At 35.2% G+C, this 14,065-nt stretch overlaps 1 protein-coding gene across 11 annotated transcripts in view; it reads left to right on the top strand.

Moving 5' to 3' along the window:
• The window catches only part of LOC136852569 (serine-rich adhesin for platelets-like), a 144,517-nt gene that overhangs the window by 125,376 nt on the left and 5,076 nt on the right, over positions 1-14,065 (top strand). For 4 of the 11 annotated variants that reach the window (XM_067127371.1, XM_067127367.1, XM_067127372.1 and 1 more), the window contains 8 exons: positions 1,546-1,745; positions 2,949-3,242; positions 3,619-3,974; positions 4,728-4,956; positions 6,219-6,392; positions 7,137-7,280; positions 10,936-11,073; positions 11,231-11,316. In XM_067127371.1, coding sequence (XP_066983472.1) covers positions 1,546-1,745; positions 2,949-3,242; positions 3,619-3,974; positions 4,728-4,956; positions 6,219-6,392; positions 7,137-7,280; positions 10,936-11,073; positions 11,231-11,272 — 1,577 coding nt within the window. In that variant the 3' untranslated portion in view covers positions 11,273-11,316. Of the gene's footprint in view, positions 1-1,545; positions 1,746-2,948; positions 3,243-3,618; positions 3,975-4,706; positions 4,957-6,218; positions 6,393-7,136; positions 7,281-10,935; positions 11,074-11,230; positions 11,317-13,385; positions 13,501-14,065 lie in introns of those variants that run through there. The other 7 variants (XM_067127368.1, XM_067127363.1, XM_067127364.1 and 4 more) reach the window with 3 other exon arrangements.

The following is a 14,065-nucleotide window of genomic DNA, read 5'->3' on the forward strand; positions in this document are numbered from 1 at the left end:
AAATATAAAATGCACCGTATGTACAGATTAACACAATTATATTAATAACATTTTATTAAGGTATATCAGCTTTGTCGAAACTTTGAATGAAATATGGTACACAATGCACAGGGAAAGTTGGAGAAAATAAGAGACAGACTCCCTATCTATGTTGCTTTGTATACTGTATGGTTTATTCCAAGTTTTTTCAAAGAGTTAATATCCTTAATAATGTGTGGTTAATATAACAGTGATAATCGGCAAATATAGTGTTCATGAAGGTATAAGGCTAACAATATTGCGGATGTAAGTCTTTAATGAGCCCAGCACACAATCACACAAACATGTAAAGATTTGGATGAAATGTTTTTTAGCTCTTTAATGTGGAGATAACAAAATGTAATAACAAACAGTAGCTAGGCTATTTGCTCACTATAAAAACAGCCGATAACACACATGCACAAATGCAGTTCACACAGGGTGTTTCTTTTTATAACAACACATAACAAGAGAGAGAAGAAAGAGCAAGCCAGATTTTCACACAATTGCCACACCAGTTCTAGGGTGTCTTCTAGATTATACTACTAGACCCCGAATTGTCCACTAAGTTGAGGTGCTACTTACAAGCCGCATACGATACATATGCTAGCTGATGGTTGTGCACACGCTAAAAATTAATTTTAAACGACTTGTATCGTTGATAACTTCATGTTTTTTTTTGCTTACTACTTATGTTAATATTCTTCATGTACAGTACTTTATATTTATATATAGTTACCGTACGTCTTATGTTTTTCATGGTCTGTTTGTTATTTATAACTTTTGTGTGTAATACTATATATATATATATATATATATATATATATATATATATATATATATATATATATATATATATATATATATATATATATATATATAATTTTATAACTTTTGTACCTCTTTGATTAGTGATATTTTGGTACACATACTGTATCTTAATAGTGGTTTTCACTTCTAGTTTTAAGTTTCTTAAACCTAAGTGTTTGGAAATGACAAAAGGAAAGCTCTTGTCAAAAAAAAAATTTGTAAACCATCAGATTTTTTTATTCTTGTAGAGCAAGACTCAAGACCATCTTAATAAATAATTTTCCATATCTTGCTGAGCAAGATGCAAGACCATCTTAATAAATAATTTTCCAAGTTCCAATTAAATACCTGAAAACATTGTCTGAATTCTGTTATTTTTCTGTGTATTGTACATGACAAAATGTTTTGGATTTAAAAGATTTTACCAATAAGTGATACTTTCTCCTGAAACGACTAAATAGTTGTATGTTGTAATTATCATGAGTCACTCTTTCCTTTTTTGTATATTCTAAAATCCAAGGCAGCACTATTCATTGTCATGATTTGTAAAAGAATAGACTAAATGACTGAGTTCAAGCTATTTCTGGTCAATTACAGTTATGGCCACAAGATCCCAGTTAAACTAGGCAAACTAGGTTAAGCCAGGGCTGTAGAATAAATATTCTTCAGTTAGTATTTTTTGTTTGAAAGTAATTATTACATGCTTTCTTCCTTTAGAATCATCAATTACTGCACCTAAGATCACCAGCAGATCACCCACCCCTAAGACAAGTGAGAAGCGTCCAGCAGAAGAGGATGCTGCTGTCGAGGTGCCCTCAAAACGATCAAGGACTCTGGAAGATTCGCTGTCTCTGAACTCCTTAACCTCAATTTCGCAAATAGAAAGTTCCATTGGCCAAGTCAGGAAAGACCTAGAGGTGAGACACTTGAATTATGGTATTTCCAGACATTATGTTTCCAGTGCTTATATTTTTACCTTTATTCTTGGGCACCTCAATTCAGTAATCCCTCATTAAAGTTTTCTACCTTGGTACTTAATTTTTCACTCATTTTGAATAGTACACAATTTTTATTTTTTCACTTGATTTGGTTCATCTGAACCCAAAACATCTGGAAAAATTCCCCAAGTCAGAGTAGGTTCATCATATTACACTTTCCTGAACAGTGTCTGGTAATTTACAGCTTAAAGTAACAAAGACAGTATCTTTTCAGACCCCTGCCATAAATTAACAGACCTGGACATTGATCTTTTAAGATTACAAAAACATATGTAATAAAGTTATGCATTGTATCTCATACAACCCGTGTAGTGGTTGACTGTACATGATATTTCCTCTCATTTTGGTGAGCCGTGGGGTAGGTCTTGACTGGGGCCCCATGGTACTTGGCAAACTGAAATGAATGCAGGCACAAATTTCCTGTTAATTAGTCAGACTTAAGGCTTTATGGTTGTCATTTTTTGCATGACTAAATATTTGTCCAGGTGTTCTTTAAGAAGACTAGAACTAGTAAAGAATAAATTTTCATTTTCTTATAGGCTATATTTTGTAGTTGTTACTTGAGACTTAGCATCACTTCTTAAAGAAACAGAATTTCATAGCCATTTGTATGTGAGAATAAGTTTATAGTGCATCTCAAGAAATTGCCTCTTTTGTGGAAATTCATAGCCATTTGTATGTGAGAATAAGTTTATAGTGCATCTCAAGTAGTTGCTTCTTTTGTGGAAATTTAGCTTCCACTCATGATAATAGAGACACTGCAGTCTAGTAAAAGGTGTAAGGATATATTTTTAATCATTCAGTTAATATGAACTAGTCGTAGTTATGGAAACTTTCCAGTATTAACTGAAAAGTTGTTATAACACACGGTTACGATTTCATTCTTTTCTGAGACAATTGTCACAGTAATCTATGCTCATGCACAGCACTGTGCTTGTAGGTAGTGATTACCTGCATTTTTCAGTTTGGCCGCTTAGCACCAGTTACACCTGTAAACCTGTCGAAGTCCATATGTTGACCTCACCACCATACTCCTTGGGATGTGGAGTATGAGTTTTTAAAACTGTATACTAGCGTTATGAATGTCATTGAAATTTTTAAATGTGGTTCTTTTCCTTCTAGGCAATGGAGTGTTTACTGAAGCAAAAAGAAGAAGAATGGAATAATCTTCTTAGCTTACAAAAACGCAAAGAGGAACTATATGTGCGCTTAGTTCGTAAGAGACAGGTCCTCTTGATGAAAAGCACTCCATCTGAAGTAGATGTTAAAGGTGATGATGAAACCAGTGAAGAAGCTGCTAGCAATCTGCTCTTCATGCCCCAAGGGGCTTATTCTTCATTTCGAAGTTCCCAGCTTCCACTAATGATGATGAGTCAGATGATTGCAGCAGGATCTATCTCGCCACATGCATTACAGGTATGCTTTAGCATTTTTGTGTAAAGAAAAGCACCACACACATCACTATATGGAGGGACCATGAGATCTTTTGTCACATAATTTGAAAGTCATGAGTAAGTCTTGGATAAATGCCCTTTCAATGTCTGACTTTGATATTTAAAACTTTTTTTTCTTTAATTGACATTGTATGCACTTTTCTCACAGTCATTTATTTGTTTTCTTTTTTACAAAGAGAATTTTGTTATATTATTGTAAACAAATGTGCACTCTGTAATTCTATTCTTATCAGTTTCTTGTGAGTGAATCTTTGTTTTCTATACCAGTGCTATTTAACATATATCTTTTCTCTAAAATTCTGCTGTATGTTTAGGTAATGTAATTTTATTGATTTCAGGCAGCTTCACAAGTTGCATCCAGACCTGAGAATAACCGTGGGGGCGCCATAGGTAATGGAAGCACAAATATTAGTATAATTGACATCCATACTCAAAACAATAAACCAGGCGGCGAGATCCCCAGGGTCTCCATGTCATCTGAAGTGCATAGCAAAGTTAGCAAACAGTTAACTTCAGGTTTGGCTTCTATGAAGCCTATATTACCCAAGCCACCTTCAACATCAAGCAACTTACCTGGCCTTCCTCCTTCGTTATCTTTTACTGCCACAGGCCATGGCCCTCAAGGTCCCACCGTTAATGTCCAGCAACTAATTGCTGCACATCGAAAGGAAAATCCTAATACTCCACCAATAAGGTGAGCTTGTTTTATCCTGTTAAAGCTAGTAGAGCAAGTTAACTGAACCTTACTCTATTTCTAGTAAAGTTTTCAGAGAAATGCATAGTTCTGCTTTGCTCCTGTCTGTCATATATCTGAATGCTCATTATAGCAAAGTTTCTAGTACTTGTAAGCTCCAGTACACCTTAAAAGTATAGTTAAGGTTGGTTATAATTTCTCTCTAAATTGATTTTCTATTGCGCCTTCTTGTTTTGCTACTTGAGTTAAAAATTGATGGCTTTTGGGGTAAATATTAGAATCCATACAAGGTCAAGGATAATATGTACTGTGTATCAACTTAAAACATTTAGTTGCATACTGAAGAGGGTTGTGAGTTCGCCCTAGAAAATATCTCCTTTCATTGAAATGTAGGAACTATATGTCCATGTAAGTTTAGCCTCCAATATCATTGGTCTGGTATTACAAAAACTATATAACAGCTCTCCTTAGTAAGGGGCTTCTGAAGACATTGTATCATGTTTTTTGGCGTACAATGTTTATATTGTTATTATTTAATTTTCATATCATAAACACCACCCTGGTTTTGGATCTTGTCCAGCTACTTTATAATAAATAAATCCAACCTGCTTAATTTTTTTAAAACTATGTAATATCTCTGAAACAAGGCATAGCTAGATTTAGACATCATTACAATTTTCAGGATCTATTTTATCTAGTTAAGTGAACAGTGTTGCTAATATTAAAGCTCAGTTTGAAAACTCCATCTAGCAGAAGAGCAATGAGAGGAGCTTGGCGACACCGTTATGATGGAGACAAGCGATCAGTTCGAGACCATGACCGGCCTCCAAGTGTGTCTAGCTCCAGTAGTGAAGCAGACACGCGTACTACAGCTTCAAATAAGAATCCTTTGGCTCTAAGCGATCCTTCTGTCTCATATAAAGATGTCCTTTTACGGTTTGCAGAGCTGACACAAAATGAAAAACAACCAGGCTCTCCACAGGTATGTCAGCTAATTACAAGCATGAGTAAAAAAATGGATATACTGTATAGGACTGCATGATGTCTATTTGCAATATTGCTGATAACACTGTATTACTGATTTGTAATGAATAAATCAACTCGCATCTACTATGGTGTCTAACTTGCAAGCAGTGTGTTATGTTTGTCATATTGAGTTATAGTTTAAATTTTAGCTTGGAGTGTTTTAGGAACCATATGATTATGAAACACATGCTATCAGTAGAATTACAAGTGATGCTCTTTTGAGGGGGTAATAGAGATTCTTAGCATTTAATGGGTGAACAGAAAACTGTACTGGGGATGTGGACTGCCATGTTTTATGGGGAAAAAACTAAAATAGGAGTAAGTAGCGAGAATTAAGGGTATGCTGCCAAGAGGAAGGACAAGAGTATTTTGAAGAATTGAGAAAATAAGATATCTGGCTAATAGATACCAGGAACTTGTTGGAAGCTCAATCTCCTCACAGCTCATTTTGCAGCCCATCCGTATGTACTCTTGCAATTATCAGTCCTTTATTGTTTGGTTTGGTGAATCTGTTTCCTTTTCCTACCAAGGGATTTGTCTTCAGTTTTAGTGATCCATATAATTCAGAAGTTTTTCTTGTTGGGTCTGTTGCTTCCTAAGGGATTTGGCCCTACTTTTTTTTTCTTTCTCCTTCTCTCATATTTCATTTAGTCCTGATTTATGTAAGGGTCTTAAATTGTATGTTCCATTAATTTTCAAAATATCAGAAAGAAAACTCTGTAGTGCTGAACTACTTAACTTAGTCATTGTTAATGCACATTTTACTTTTGATAGGATAAAGATGATAGTTAGCAGTATACCTTGGCAGCAAATATCTCAAATGTTGCAGTTAGTGCACACCTTCTTGTCAGCTTGTATCAAAGTGGATTTTAGGATGCACAATAATGAATACTTAAAAATAATTTTTTTTTTTACCATACTACTTATTGCTTTTCAATTATGTCTTACTAATGTGCTTATAAGAATATGCACAGTGTCACGTGAAATTTAATAAAATGTTAGGGTCTTTATTGAATTTATGTAATAGCTACACTATGTCGATCGAAACCTATTTTCAGCTACAGCTGACTTGATGTGCCAAAGTAAACTGACATACAGTGGAAATGTTACTGGAACAGGTCGCAACTTTAAGAATTATATGTAAACTTCAGTGAAATTCAAAAGACCCATAAGTTTATAATTCCAGAAATAAGAACATTTATTGCTAATTTTTTTCAGATTTCAATTTTCCCTGTTGGAGGTGGTGAGAGCAGTGCTAAGAGATCTGAGAGCAGCCGAGAATCAACACCTGCCAACAGGGATCAGACACCACCTCTGCCATCCACCGTCCCTACCTCCTCAGCTCTCCCTACATCTAAAAGTTCATTAGAAGCCCCTTCTGCTTTAGCAAAGGTAAGAGGTAGCAGTCATGTATGCTGATTAGCATATAATTTGTTGGACAAATGTTTGTGAAGTAAAATAATATATAAGATGATGAAAGATTGGTTTTAGTAAAAGGTATCCATAGGACTTATATATATAAAGAATCCATGTAGATAGAAAAAAATTAAATTTATCAGTTTTATTTGTTTTCAGTTGAGCTCATGTCTTTTCATTCTCATTTTACACTTGGGTATTCGCTCCCATGAAAGCTTGTTATTCAGGTCATTGGGAATACTCCATAAGAATGCATACAAAATATGTACTTCACTGCATCCCCATTCTGGAACTGAAAACTTCTCCTTCATTGTGACATGCAGAAAAACAAGGCATAATGATTATCCACTAGAAGATACTAATGCATTAATAGCAAACAGTTACCTGTACCCTACACTATTCTTCATTGTGTATAAGAGAAAGTTTTCAAAAACCTTGAACTGAACACTTGTATCTTCAGCATTTTAATTTAACACCCCTACAATGTCAAGAAACAAAATTTTGGAGTAAAAGCTATTTTCCAAGGTTAAAAGAATAGTACTCATCACCTGATAAATTAAAAAAATCCAGAATAATAAAACTAAAAACTAAAACTGCAGTGAATTGAGAAAAGATATTTTGAAATATTAATATACTGTACTGTGATGAGAGATTTATTTTCTTTCATTTCCATTATTTTTGAATAAGTATATTCAAATCCTGTATATTATTTCTTTACAGCTGCTGTTAGAGTCTCGAAATAGTGCATCTGGTGCTAACAAACCAGGTGTAGAAGTCTCCAACTCCCAGTACCTCACACTCTCTGCACTCTTATCTGGTGGCTCTACAACCACTGTCAAAGAAAAGACAGCAGCCCATTCGCAAGTAAGAAAATCCTGGTTACTGATATGTTGCATAAGCAGCTGATTTGGTCATATAAACTACTTAATATTCAGGCACATCTTGGTGTTTTCCTATACAGTAATGGTTTAATAACTATAGTTTTAACTTTACTGTAGTATAAGAGGAGTAACTGTAGTATAAGAGGAGTAACATGTTGTATGAAATGAAGACTAAAGACTTTGACATTGCCCATAAAAGATTTTGCAGACCTTTGTGCTTTTATTTTGTTTGTTTAAACGAGTTTAAACCACCCATCATTTAATGATAGCCTTGAGTGCCAGGCAGCATATTTTCCAGAAATGCTAAAAAATGGAAGAGCCCCCAACCTCATTGTTGGCACAACCATGCTCCAAAGCACCTTCCAACAGTGGTAAAATTATTCCAGATACACCTGTCAGCTCAAGCACACCTGTTTTGTTTGCTCCCAGGCTGTAATTCACAATGAAATTCCCATTTCCATTAACAATTCATTCCCTATTTCCATTACTTTTACTATGGTGGTGGGATATTTTCATCTCCATTATTTTTACTATGGTGGTGGGATATATTAATCTTTTCCATTAAAACTAGTCCAATAATATGTGTTTCATATGGAAACAGTTTCAGATGGTAGGTAATGGTCAATGTTTGTAGAGTTGTAACTCTTTTGAACAGCCACTTTTTTTCAGGTGGCCTAGGTTTTGTTTCCATACCACTTTTAGCTTGGTATGCTAATGGAATAGGGCTGTTCAGTCATTTGTTTTTTCGTGGCTTTGCATATTTCAAAAACAAAGTTCTCTTCTCATACATGTGTCATCAAGTAATACTTTAGTGCTTAATGAATTTTCATGTTGTTTGCAAATTAAAGCATTCGTAAATTCATTTACACAGTCTGAGTTATCCATTAGAGGTGGAGAAGATGGAGGGAAGTAGGAGGGGTACTCCTGAGTAATGGATGTAGAAGGTTAAAGAAATTTCAGTGGTTGAGATGACACTGTTGTCATAAACTTGTGCAGGCATAAGGTCAATGTAAATCTACACACACACACAGTAGTATTAGTGGCAGATTAGCAGTTGGAGCCCACAGTGGGTGTTTGACTGCTCAAGAAGTAAAGAAAAAAAAAAGCTGTCCACAGAAAGAAAAAGGAGCCATTGTTACTTATATGGTAGTATTATGTAGGAAATACTTACACCATCTAAATATGTCGCTCACTTGAGCTTAGGGTGAAATCTTTGATAAACATGTAATGCAATTTGTTTGCTGATACACAATTATATTAGTTTTATTTTGTTATGGATGTTAACTGTTAGAACTCAGAATAAAATAACAGCACACTAGTAAGAAAGAAAGACAGGGTAAACAAGACATAAGTTTAGATATATAATTGCTTATGGAATCTGCAGTTAACATGTACTGTACAGTTCTGTTTCTAAATGCAGCACCAATTGGTCAGAGAGCTGATCGTCAAGTGATGAGTGTCTATATTTTTGGATAATTCTGTTTGAGTGATCTAACTCATAAGTCTTTTCATATTTCCCTATGGGCCTTATCATTGCTGCTACTCAAATTCTCTCTTCCTCTTGTGCTGATGCAGGCCCCTCTGACTTCTTCCTCATCCTCATAACCAAGCATTAATCTTCAATGTAGAACTCTTGGGTATCTGCTGCCATACTAGATACAGTGTGGGGAGTAGATTCCTCTCTTTTCATGCCCAATTACAGGCAGTCCCCGGTTTATGACGGGGGGCTCCGTTTTTAAGCCGCGGCATAAACGAAAATCGTCGTAAACTGAAAAATCGTCGAAAATCGTAAAAAATCCTAAGAAAACCTTACTTTTAATGCTTTGGGTGTATTGAAAACGATGTAAACTGCATTTTTATTGAGTTTTTCATCAAAAAAACCTCAACATTTTTATTCTGCCGTTGTGGAGCCATATTTCCTCCGTCGGATTGGCGTACGACGCGTCGTAACCCTGGAACATGCGTCGTAAACCGGGAAATCATTTTTGATTAATATATTTGAAAAGCGTCGTAACCTCGGAATGTCGTAAGCCGGACCTGTCATAAACCGGGGACTGCCTGTATGTGGAGTTCTGACCAATATAAAATTATAGTCTTTCTAACATGATACCTGTCCATTTTCATGCTCCCTTGTTAGCCTTGATGGCTCATGGACCAGTATTTCATATAGAGTTGTACCACCTAAATAAAAACCCATTTATTTACAAAAGTTTTCTTGTCCCAACTGACCCCACTATCTTGGCAGAAAGTCAGACAAATCTGGAATGATTTTACTACTGTTGGAGGATTGTTTGGAATCTAAAAGTACAGACAGAAAGATGGAAGCTCTTCTGTTTTTGAGTGTGATAATTTGAGTTGGTACACATTTAAGGCTATCATAAGTAACTTTTTTTATTGAAAAATCAACTTTAGTTATTAATAAACTGTTTTCACTCTTGGTTTTTCTGTGCGATTCATCAACATATACAGTATAATTTGGAAGCTTTGGAACTGCAGTTTGCTTAGCATTTATCTTATTACTTGTTCTTTTTGTTATCCTAAAATCTTTTGTGTTTACAAATCTTTCCAAGACATCTCATTATTTACTTCTAAGACCCAATACTGATAGGTCAGATCAGCTTAGTTTCCAAATTTTGTAACATTTCAAAGTTATAAGATGTACAAGATAGAAATGGGAGGGAGATTGATCTTAGAAGTATTACAAAAGCTTCATTTGACCCATTCAAATATAACTGAAGGCAACATTAATGGTAGGACACCAAGCAAATGGAGATTAACAACATTCTTCTGGGGAGGATTAAAAAGAAAGGAAGATGATTTGTGAGCATCAGAATCAACAGCATGTGAATGCATAAGGAAAGAGAGGATTTGGAAGTCATTGATAGAAGGAAGTAAAAGGGTTTGGATAGACCGTTGAAGGACAGCAGTGGAGATAGAAAGGGCAAATGTAGCACTGTCACCCACAACAGAAATACTGTAGACCATTCTGATGTAAAACGTAAAGTGAGTATAAAGAGACGAATAAAGCTATAAGCTGGCAGTTTGGGTAACTGGGTCTCATAGGCCAGGCTTTGTCAAAGACATTGTTGATAGTAAAGAGCAAAGACATAGGGAGTTCCTCAAGTTCCTGAAAGGGTGATTGCATAAGTATTGGGTAGGATATGAGATCACCAGCTGACCATTATGGAATCTATAGTGTTTTTCAAACAGAAGATTGTGAGATTCTTATCGTTTTAGAAATTAAGTGCTAAATAAGAGTCTCAAATGTTTTAGCAATAATAGAAAAGCAGTTGCTCTGTGAGCACTGACCATTTAGTTGTGCTTCTAGGAGAAAGGTTAAAAATAGCAAAATACTTGGGGAAACTTTTCTACAAAATTCCCTGAGATTCTTACTCAGTATTTATTTGTTTATTTTCATTATTTTTTTTTAATTTGTTTTGATTATTTTTTCTTATTTTTTTACTATCTTTTTAACTGCAGTATTTTATTTTCTTTATTTTGATATTTGTTTCAATTGTATTGTAAACATTCATGTATATTTTTGACAGTACTTGCCAGGCATTTAATGCACAAATGGTCAATTATATTACAAAATGTTGGGTTTGAGTTTTGTTTTACCTAAAAATTTTTCATTTTAGCCTGAAAGTCGAAGCAAGAAATCTACCCACCAAGAAGAAGGCAGTGGCAACCCTAAATGCCAAGGGTGCCACAAGCAGCGAGCACAGTTTGTTTGCGCTGGTTGCGGTAACCAGTGGTACTGCTCTAGGGATTGTCAGGTTAGATGTTGTGCATATTCTTGTATTTCTTTATATGTACATTAATAAAGAATATTAATGAATAACTGTAAAAGTGGACATGTTATGTATAGTGATTTCGCAGTAGTAATTTTATGTAGGCCATAAATGATTAATAGTACCGACTTATTTTTATTAGGTTGCAGCATGGGAGGAGCACTCGGAGCACTGTAGCAATTAATTTGTGGTTAACAATCGTCCAATTATCCCAGATTGTACCTCCAGGTGAGAACAGTCTTCGCTGTTTAGACTTTAATATACCAGTTGAACACAAAATTATTTTTAAGTTAGCTTACAGTATTTATAAAGACAGATTGGATACATTCTTGAGGAGTACAGTATACTTCATGTTCATTTATGACGAGTGCTCAGTCAAGTGAGATGTTTATTTTAACTTGTATGGCCTTTTTTTTTTTAAAAGACAAATAGTAAATCTAAAGACTGACAGGAAATACAGTGCTGTTTGGCATTCTGGTGATAAACCATAAGTATGGAAAGTGATTATGGTGTATATCAAGACTACTTAAGGGGATCGGCCGCCTAAAAAAAACCAATAATCTTTAAAAAATTCGATTTGCTGAAAAAAATTCTATGGCTTCGTATAGGGTTCAAGAATGTGTCCACGAAATATTATGCTAAAATTTGCCGTATTTCTCTAGTTATGGCCTAAAATGTAACAATAACTGTATACCCATAAAACACCAGTAGCGCAAATGATTTAGTCTGGTATAGTTTTTACGATATATATTACGAAAACTTCCTTTGAAATGAAATGTATAATGTCAATAATATCCTACTCGGCACCTTTTTAGTTATTCCTAGCCATGACAACGCACACGTCATACCATGACGCCGACTGTGGCCGAGAGTTGCCTATAAACTTCAAGCTAGAAGGACATGTTTTCATGCTCGCTAGCCTTGACTGAACTCTGTATTTTCTGAGGTGTTTTTGTTTTTCACCGTGCCTAAAAGGTCCAAGAGTTCACTTCATGCTTCTAGAATGCGGAAAAGCCAAGTGGAAAAGTCCAGGCGAGAAGTAGAAGAAAGAGTTCAAGAAATTAGTGCCATAGAGGGGAATGGAGCGACGGAGAGAGAGAGAGCTGTCGCCCATCAAACGGCGCAGGCAGCGATCTCTGCTGACCAGAGACCAACCACATCCACCCCTAAACGCCTCTTTATTTGTTCGTCACTACCAAAGGGCAAAGATATTTTAGAAAAAGAAAGCAGTAGCTCGGAGGCTGATATTATAGACGATCCTGAAAATAAAATGATCATAATAAGTGAAGCAAGACTTGATGAATTACTTGAATCACGAATCCCTAATTGTGAATGTAAAGTAATTCTCAGGATCCATTTGGCAAGGGATGGATTCGAGACACTAATAAAAAAGTGTAGGCAACTATGATACCCTAGAGTAATACCTTGCAGCAAGATCAGACAGGGGGGGACCAGGAACCTAAAATTTATAAGAATGTGTCTTAGGCACATAAATAATCAATTAATATTCTTATTTATAATCATTTTGCATTAATAAAAATTAAAACCATAGAATTAATTGTAACACAGTCTTTGAAGTCCCTTTTACTTTTTTTATGTAACTAAAACTTTGAAGGCCCATTTCTCAAAACATAAGTTTTTCGCCTTTAAAATGCATCTCCTCCCTTAGTATTGGACCAATCTAAATGAAATTTTAAATATAACATGGGGAAACATGGTAGATTAAAACAAAGCCGGGGATTTTTAATATTTTGAGTTTCTGATTTTTGGCAATTTTTTCTGTAATTTTTCCGGAAAATTTCATTAAAAAAAAAAAAATTCATATCTCGAAAAATAATTGAAAATTCAAAAATCCCAACTTTGTATCGAAGGTCCATATGTGTTTTATACGTGGTTCAAATCTCATCCCTTACAACCAAAAAGCAAAGGAGGAGATGCATTTTGAAAATGGCCATTTTGGCGAAAAATGCTCTGGTGTCACAAAACCTAAGGTCACTGAACAAAAATTTTTCCCCAGAAGTTCCACACAATATCCTTTAACAAACCCCTATATATCAACAACCTGTCGTTAAAAAAGTCTGAAACCGGCCGATCCCCTTAATTGACTTTATAAGTAGCCCAGGAGTTTACAGCCATGTTGAGCATCAACTTAAATAAATATTGAAGGTGAATTCCACTTTTGGAAAGTGAGTTATTGGAAGTGAACTTCACCATTGGAAAACTGAGGACATCACTTATGCGAACAATGAGTTATTCAAAGCATACAGTAATATTATTTGTATAATTTTCTTCACTAGCTAATCTGCAACCCTGGAGGGAGAAGCAGAATGCTACAAGCCCAGTGACTCCAATAAAGACAGTAACACCCCAGTATGGAAATATAAGTAAAGAAACAAAGAATAAAGTATATAAGAAAACTATCCAAGAGGACTGAAAATCATATACTGTACATAAAGCAAAGCTTATGGTGACTGGAAAGGCATCAAAGGTAAAAGTACAGTCAGGAAAGTGGGCATAAAGTTGTTTTGAGGAAAATGAGTGAATGAACTTTTCTCTGAATGTAACAGATGGTGTCACAAGAATTATTCAGGATTTTAGAATATACATGGAGAAAGAAATTGACATGGAGAAAGAAATTTTTGATGCCCGAAATGGTAAACTTTTAAAAGAGGTAGAGCAATTTCTGTTCCCTTGGGGACACACTGGGCTGTGAAGCAGGAGTTGAGAAAGCAATAAGAGAGTAGCTACAGCATGGATGAAATGGAGAGAGATGCTAGATTACTGGTAAATAAAAATGTCCCCTTATTAGAGCAGACTTAAGATGGGTACATAAAATCCGGCGTTAAAAAAATTTTCCCAACATTTTCCCCAGCATCTTACCCAATATCTTCATGCCTTGCACAGACTGTCATACTTCTTCCATAATTTCCATGTTGCAGTGCATCCTTCTTTATTCTGTACAGCATAATACAGTATA

The sequence above is a fragment of the Macrobrachium rosenbergii genome, chromosome 25 (genome assembly GCF_040412425.1).
Source record: "Macrobrachium rosenbergii isolate ZJJX-2024 chromosome 25, ASM4041242v1, whole genome shotgun sequence".
NCBI lineage: Eukaryota > Metazoa > Arthropoda > Malacostraca > Decapoda > Palaemonidae > Macrobrachium > Macrobrachium rosenbergii.